This window comes from Miscanthus floridulus, chromosome 6 (genome assembly GCF_019320115.1).
Source record: "Miscanthus floridulus cultivar M001 chromosome 6, ASM1932011v1, whole genome shotgun sequence".
NCBI classification, from domain to species: domain Eukaryota; kingdom Viridiplantae; phylum Streptophyta; class Magnoliopsida; order Poales; family Poaceae; genus Miscanthus; species Miscanthus floridulus.
In genome coordinates, this window is record NC_089585.1 from 99,242,129 (window position 1) to 99,250,707 (window position 8,579).

Sequence of the window (8,579 nt, forward strand, 5' to 3'; positions counted from 1 at the left end):
AGCTCGCTGTATTGATCCTGGGGGGGGGTGCATGTACTTGGGCCAAGGGGGGTGCATTGCCTAAAATTTAGGATAGTTAGCTCTAGATTTTTCTTTTGTGGTGAGTGCATGTGCACCCACTATCTTCGCTCCTGGCTGTGAGAGAAAATACCATAGTGCAAATGGAATTGTTTATTTCTTTTTACACATGAAAACGACCAAACATGCCTGAAAACGACCAAACATGCCTGAAAAACGTGTTTGAAGGGGCATCATGCATGCACGATGGTCGAGTAGCACGAAAGCACCCCACTACTTGCCATTGCGCTCTGAAAAAGCCTGCACGGCCGCTCCGTCCGTGTCCGCATCTGCGTGGTCACGTCCTGCCAAAAAAACGGTGCGTGCCAGCCGTCAGTCGGGACTGGGAGACAGCCGCGGCGGGCGCACGGCTCGAAGTCGAACGAAGACCCGTGCTGGTGCTGCCCAGCCGGCCACGGCAAAGCCATCGCTTTGCTTGCTTGCGCCCGGCGGCCCGGCGTGTTGGGCCGTTGCAGGCTGGCAAGTAGCATCTCACCTCACCCGCCGTTCTGGTTCGCGCTGCGGCCTTTTTCGTTTTTTTATTTTGAGTCCTCGGCTTGTAGGCCGGCCCGCGATGCCGCGAGGAGATGCTGATGGATCCAGGCATTCAGCCCGTTTCGATCGGTGAGCTCGGCTTGGCATGGAAGGCCTTCCGAGAAGCGTGTAGAGCCCCGCGCGGGGAAGTTTTCGGCTGCACCCGCCCGGAATAAAATTCAGTGGACCCTGGGTCCAAACCCACTTCCGTGTGTGCCCCTAGCACGGATGGTTGCCACGTAGCTTGGTTCATGCCACCGAAAAGCCTGGGATTTGAAATCATCAAATACTGGGATTGTTCCAAAACTCTTGCTGTAAGAAACATAATACTAGGTTTGAAAAATATATTTTTCTTACGTTTGGTTCATGCCACCGAAAAGCCTAACCAAGATTTGATGGGCCCTAATTTTTTTTTTCTTATTACGTTTGGTTCATGCCACCGAAAAGCCTAATTACCGTTGGCAAGCCAAATAGCCAAATAGAATTTGGCATTGGCCAGCTAGAACGCATGCGGCAGCGAGGAGGACTGAACACGGGCAACGGAGACATGGATGAGGTGGCACTGTGGCAGACTGGCAGGTACGTACGGAGGTACCTAGTGCTTACGTACTGCTTGCATGGAGTTCAAGAATCTGTGGTTAATTAGCTTAGAAGAAACAACGGTATTTCCAAAACTAATCAAATCAGTAATCCGACTTCACCATAAAAAATTCATTGTCCATAAAACAGGATCCATGTTAGCAGTGGCGGAGCTTGCTTGGAATCTCAGGAGGGGCCAATGATGAAGAAGACAGGTCAAACATAACAATTCTATGGTTATTCACCAACAAAATGGTTTGAAATCGCTAGTTTTCTTAACAAATTGTTCAAACGGAGGGGTGGCCATGGGCCTCCTTTGGCCCCAATGAAGCTCCGCCACTGCATGTTAGCTATATTTAAATGTAATATAAAATCAATGGTATTGTGCATTCTACGTGTCATAGCCTATGACATAACTCCAAAAAGCATTGTTCCTTGCCAAATTCTCTCGGCCCTTGAACTTGCTTGGCCTCGTTCCAAACAACTAGTTCCTTTATGACATATAAACCCCATAAAACCCTGATTTAGAGCCAATAACGCACATTTCCGGTCGTTTTCACATGAGATCATATCCATATCTTGGGCAATTCTTCAATCTATGGATCCGGGCTCTCGCACTTTTGGTGGGAAAATATATAAGGTAGTTGTAAACATACATACTTTTTTAAATACATACTTCTGTGATTCGAATTTTTTTGAAACAATGCATATCCATAATTTACCCATATGTGGTCTTTGTTGCAAAAGTTGGGATTCAAAGTCAATATAAAAAATATCACGCAAAAATGACAAAACTTAGGTGCATAGGCACTACAAGACAAAGTTTTAGGACTTTAGTCTTCTAGTGCACATGGACTTCAATTTTGTCATTTTTGCATGATTTTTTCTAGATTGAGTTTAAATCTCAAACTTTGAAACAAAGTACATATATGAATGCACTATGGATATGCATTGTTTCAAAATTTTCCAAATCATGGATGCATGCTTTTTGAAAAAGTTTGCATGTTTACACCCGCCTTTAGGTTTGCACTGTATAGTTTGCCTATTTTGGTTGTATCCAGGTTTTGTCATGTACAACATTTAGTTTTGCTTGTCTGGATTGCAAATTCTAACCTACAGTACATGTGTTAGCTGGAGAAATGCCCACTAACTACATGGGTCCAATTAAATATAAATAAGCCCGCCAGCTAAAATATACCTATACCTTTAAGGAGCGATGGACCATATATTCACTAGAATTTTTCCAACTATTGAAACTAGAAGTAGCCAACCCACCTAACCCTCCATCACCATTTCTTCCCCACCCCTTTTAGGCCTTGTTCTCACCTAACCCTCCATCACCATTTCTCCCCCACCCCTTTTAGTCCTTGTTCGTTTCTACACCAAACAAGAGGGTTAGAGGAGATTGAGAGGAATTTTGACTTACAGAGAATTAAATCCCTAGGGGATTTTGACTCGTAGGGGATTAAATCCCCCTGATCTCCTCCAACCCCCTTGGTTTGGGGTAGAGATGAACAAGGTCTTAGGGAGGAGAGAGAATGGGAGATCACCATTTGAGGTGTTTGGCTTGTTATTCTTGGCTCATTACAATCTTTATTTCTTGTATAAGGAAACACTGAATTTTTCCAATCGCAACCTCCCCAGGACAATCGGTTCACGGCAAACACGGATCGACTGAACACGGTCAGACTCGGACATACCATATCGCCATTCGATCTTTGGAAGACGATCCGAACAACCCCAGTCAGATAATCACGGCATGGCAAGACAGATGGCATTAACGGCAAGAGAGAGTAATGGTCGGAAAAGGCCAATCATGCCCGGAGAAAAAGATTCTCCTGGTCGTCCTTCCCGGAGACTCGCCGTGCTGTTTGTTAGAACCACCCCGTGAGATCGCATCGCATCGGACGCTCCAGCTTCGTCGGAGCTAGCAAGATCGGCGCCCAGGATAACCTCGCGATCGCCCCGGTCGGCAACAACCAGCCTCCGACATCCGCTCCTTAAAACCCTATAAACAGCCCAGCCGTCAGCAACAAAGCAGCCAGAGCAAGCAAGCGCTGCTCGGCGAAAATGGAAGGCGAAGCAGCGGCGAGCCGCCACGCCGACGAGCTGGATCCCCTCGCCCTCACCCTCGGATCCATCTACGCCGCCGCCGCCGCCGCTGCTCCAGCCTCACCACCGCGCGCCACCCAACGCCGCCGCCTCAATAAAGGTTCGGCACCCATCTACGCCGCCGCTGCTCCAGCTTCAGCGCCGCCACCTCCTCTGCCGCCGGTTGCTCCGCGCGCCGTCCGCCGCCGCGCCAACCGCGTCAACCCACGCGCCGACGCCAGCGACCTGCTTGTCCAGGCGCCGTTCCCGTGGGCGACCGAGCGGCCCGCGCAGCACGGCACCCTGCAGAGCCTGCTGCGCCAGGGCGTCACGTCCGTCGAGGGCCAGGCGCGGTGCAAGCGGTGCGGCGCCAGGAAGGGCATCGCCTACGACCTCGAGTCCAAGTTCCGGGAGGTGCGCGAGTACATCGTCGAGAACCGTCACGCCATGTACGACCGCGCGCCCAAGACGTGGGAGTTCCCGGCGCTGCCGGACTGCGACGCGTGCGGGCACAAGGGCGCCATGTGGCCGGAGATCGCCGCGGACAAGCACGAGATCAACTGGCTTTTCCTCTTCCTGGGCCAGATGCTCGGCTGCTGCACGCTGGAGCAGCTCAAGTACTTCTGCATGAACAACGGACGGCACCGCACCGGCGCCAAGAACAGGGTGCTTTACTACGCGTACATTGAGATGTCCAACCAGCTCTTGTCGTTTGATTGAATTGAATGGTGCTAGACCGGTAAATTAAATTATCCTGCGCATCTAGATTATCTATCTATCAGTGAGCAATCAGATATATTTTAATCTAGGTTGTATGTTGTTTTGTTGATCCAGTAGTTTCATCAGTTGAAAAAGATACTAGATGCTATGATAACAAAACGTAGTGTTTGCTTCATTATTGTTACACTTGGTTGTAACGTTTACTATTTGTTGGTCTTAATATATGCTCTGTAGCGGGCATGCCTTTTATGTCACTGTATATGTTTCCTCTGTTACCCTATTTTCTTTTGTCCTTGATTTTATCGATTTGTTTCCTTAAAATTTCATAGCTAAAGTTTTTCACATAAATAGCCGTGGGAAAAATTTCAGTTATAAAGATGTGGCCTTATGAAATAGTTGCATTAAGATCATGCTCCATGGTTAAAAAAATGAAAACTTAAAGCTTGCGTCTACGGTTGCTTGTCTATTTCATTGACATGCTTTTGGTAAATGATGATAAAATATTATGAAAAAAATTCTTTGATGCCTCATTATAAATTTCAAAGTATTTTCTATTTCATTGATATTTCACAGACAAATAATAAATAAATAGCTAACTCTTGATTGTTTCATAGCAATTTTGAAAGAATTTGAAGATATTTGTTGTAGAGCATGGAAAAGTTGCTTTTTGGGACCAAGGATCATCACCCTAGGTTCTGTAGGTCATTTTAAACATTCAACGGAGAGCTGGGAGACATCTCTTTTTGTTATTAAAAAACATTTAGTTCATATGATATTTACTCAAATCTTAGTTATTCTTGCTGCGAGAGCACATGCAAAGATCAAAAACCATCCATTTAGTGAAAACGTAATCCCAATTCCCATTTAACAGACACCGCAATTTTCATCCACTCAATAGAAGTTGCAATCAACTCCCTCCATTATGAAATATTGTATTCTAGACATTCACAAAATAATTAAGGGAGAGTGTAATAGACGCATGTGTTGATGCAAAAAGTGGATCTGCAAACACAAAGGGCTAATACCCGAATCGATATCCAAAGCGTGCCAGTCGATTTGACCTGTTAACCGACAAGGATGAAGATACGAGCACTTTGGTCCTGACAACAGCGATACGCCCGGAAGTCACGGCCAAGAGGTACTCACGCGGAACTCGAGGATCGCCGAAGGTCGCACTGAAGCTATGGAACTCGCCGAATCAATGAGAACTCGTAAAAAGGAAAAATATGCAAATTGACGAAGTCGCCGAAAAGTAAGTAGATGCAAATAGGAGTAAAAATTGGTTTTGATATTGATTGATATATCCTTTATTACATTGCCCCTCACTCTATATTTATACCCTGATCTAAAGAGACATAACCAAACACAACTAGGACACCAATCCCATATCTAAGGAAACACGTGACTCTTACATGAATCATACTCTAACAAATATAGAAAAGGAAATCAACTCCTATCTATTTCCCTGTCCGCCTCAATTACGATGGAAATCTCACCGTCCTCCTTTCCATCGGCATACTTCCTGTTTCATCGGCAGTAGTCTTCAAGCCTTCCTTCATCGGTATCGACAATAACATCTCCAACCTTATCGGCCACGCCCGAGTCTAAATCAACCTTTCCATCGATCACCACCATTCATCGGCAACCATCTTTACAAGCTGATTTTCATCGGCTGTCAGCGTACACAGTAACTTTCCTCTGCCGATTAGCCCACTCTGATCATTTTGACACGTACAAAAAACGGTGTCAACACATGCCCCCCAATTTTGGAGTATAAAACCATTAATGCTCCGAAATTTACTCCAGATAACGTTTGCCTTCGCCCAATTACTGTAACTCATCCTTCAAGCCAAAACTTGATCTATTATCAAATCTAATCAAATCTAATCCTGATTCACGCACCTCAGTAAATATCGCACAATTGCCAACCACTCTTGCCTTGATTATGGTTAAGATACCGAAACAATAATCCATCGGCAAGATCCTAACATAATAATGCCGCCACTTTCAGAATTAAAATATCCTGAACCGATATCTCTTCCAAGTCATGATTAGTTGCCATCAAATCATCTGTACAATCCCTTGATTATCGTGCGAACAGTTACCATATCCATCTGAACCACCTCGACCTACATGCGCGCGGTATAGAGATAAGTCCAAAATACCCCTACTCCAAGCGGCTTATAAATAGATTTCTCCGGAACGCTCGTCTTCTACCCTCAGACTCCAATGTTTGACATTCTCTCTTTCCGGCGGTGACTCCGACGAACAACTACGCGACCTCAACCAACAAGAACTTTTTTCCAGCGTCAACCTCGAGTCTCCGGCTCGTGCCCCCATCTACCTCAAGATAATGGCAATCAACTTCGACGTCCCTACGGTTCGTTCCACTTCTGTTACCCTTTACCTCGATTCCTCTGGTCTTTGCGAGTTCATACAGTTGGTAATTTTTCTTTTCTTTTGTTCTTCGGATCCTCTAAACTTAGGAACTACGCAACAAATTAGTTATTCCAACAGATCAGCCACATGTCCAATGCCTAGGACCAATGGGTAACCCAGATCCAACTGATCTGATTAATGCAGAGGTCAATAGAATCCCCTTTAGAGCCCAAAATTTCTCTCTGAATTTATGGAAAGATACATTCCGATCTTGGCCCAAAACCACCAAAGGGTGGAAAGATTGGTACTTAAGGGTCAATAGGTCGATGCAAGTATACTGGGCAGAACGGAAGCTAGACCAATGCATTAGGCTATCTATTGCCGATATGCAAAAGAACGAGTCAATGATGATTGCAGCTGCTTACTTCTGGTCAGACACAACAAACACTTTTATGTTTGGACATGGCCCAGCTACTCCCACACTTGCCGATGTCTACATGCTCACTGGCTTGGATATTTCAACTGCCGATGAAGGCTCCATCTATGGAAGAAAATCTGAATATAGGGTGAATACCCGCAACATCGGCGGTTGGACGGGATACATTCAAGAATGCCATAAGACCGGGACAGTTAACCAGAGGGAACATGCCACATTCTTGAATATGTGGTTAGAAAAATTTATCTTCTGTGGTCGATCAGTAGGACTAACCAACGCCTTCCTCCCCGCAGCTGAACTCTTGGCTAATGGTATAAGGTTCCCTCTTGGCCGATACCTTCTGAGCTCCACTTATCTTCTTCATCAAGTGTCTCAGAAACTTTTGCTTGGCGAACCCATCGGCAACTTAGGAGGCCCGTGGTGGTTTATCAACATGTGGCTGAATGCCCATATGCACAAATGTTTGCAATGGGACTTCTTTGCCCAACAATTCCCACGAGAAATTGCTGAAGACCATGTGCTTGGGGACGAGGAATCGGCAACACGCTCACCCCTCAATTTTGGTGAAGCCATAATTGTCCTTCCAGGAACAGAGGCCAATAAAGACCAGATCGGCAGATTCTTCCAAAGCTTCTACAATGGTCTTTCTCGTGATCATAGGGCCTGGGTACCTTATATTGACGAAGAAAACAGATTCCCCCTTCTTTTCAACTTTGCCGATGACACTCTGAATCAGGATAATGAACTCATGATGGCCATCATTACTCCCAGAGCAATTCCAGTAAACACATTCGGTAGCGGGAAAAACACCAACATCACGTATGAATTTTACAACCCATCGGCAGTATCCCGTCAATTGGCTTTTGGGCAACTGCCAATCAAACTTTGTTTTGCCGATGTGATCAAACCCAGAGAAACAATCACCTGCGGAACATATTGGAACAAGGTAGTGCGACTCTCCCCCGATGCCGATACTACAGATGTCGATATATCCATCTGGACGCCAGTATCTTTCATCACCGAATCATATAAGCAATGGTGGCGAGAGTGGAAGGAACAACTGTTTGCAACATCTGCTCACACATATCGGCACATGATCGACCCTGAATACGCCATCCCCGATGATGCAGTAAGTTTCTTTTAACTCCCTTCTGCTTTTTCCTTTCATATATCGGTAACTGACTTTCTCATGACAGGTTAACAACCCAGCACCATCTATGAGCAAAAGTGGGAAACCCTTCAATCTTCAGCCTGTTTCCCCGATATCACCGATCGGCTACAACGCCCCTACCTTAGCTACTTTGACTCACCAGAAGACCCGTGCCAAGACCATCACCTCCAAGTCCAAATTGGCTACAGCTAGGGCCACTCCATTGGCTGCTGCTACAACCCTGATCAAGGCATTCAAGGTAACAACCCTGTTTATTTCTACTCATGCCGATCACAAACTGTATTAACATTAATCATCAGGGTGTAAGAGCCGCTGCTGGATCGTCATCGGCAATTTCTCCGATATCAAGCACCACTACTTCTGACAAACCTTCAGAGGTATTCCTTTGATTTTACATTTTATCTGTTAAATATCATATCTTACACTTGTTTTGCAGCAACAAATGGGGACATCGGCAAGCGTACCAGATGTCCAAGCTCCACAACCAACAAGTGCCGATGCCCCCCAGCCAACCGTTGCTGAAGCTCAAGCAAAGCGCAAAGCCTTAACAGATGCCGAGGCACAGCCAAAACGACAGAAGTCCATGCCGATCCCCACATCTGCCCTAATGTC

The 8,579-nt window shown here is 45.9% G+C and overlaps 1 protein-coding gene across 1 annotated transcript; it reads left to right on the forward strand.

Annotated features, from left to right (window-relative positions):
• The first annotated feature begins 3,240 nt into the window (after positions 1-3,240).
• On the forward strand, positions 3,241-3,981 carry LOC136458757 (uncharacterized). Its single transcript, XM_066458692.1, has one exon. It carries the CDS (start codon positions 3,241-3,243, stop codon positions 3,979-3,981), a length of 741 nt encoding a protein of 246 aa, XP_066314789.1.
• Positions 3,982-8,579: the final 4,598 nt, after the last annotated feature.

Coding starts and splice junctions, on each gene's coding strand:
- LOC136458757 (XM_066458692.1), top strand. CDS start 3,241: ATGGAAGGCGAAGCAGCGGCGAGCCGCCACGCCGACGAGCTGGATCCC.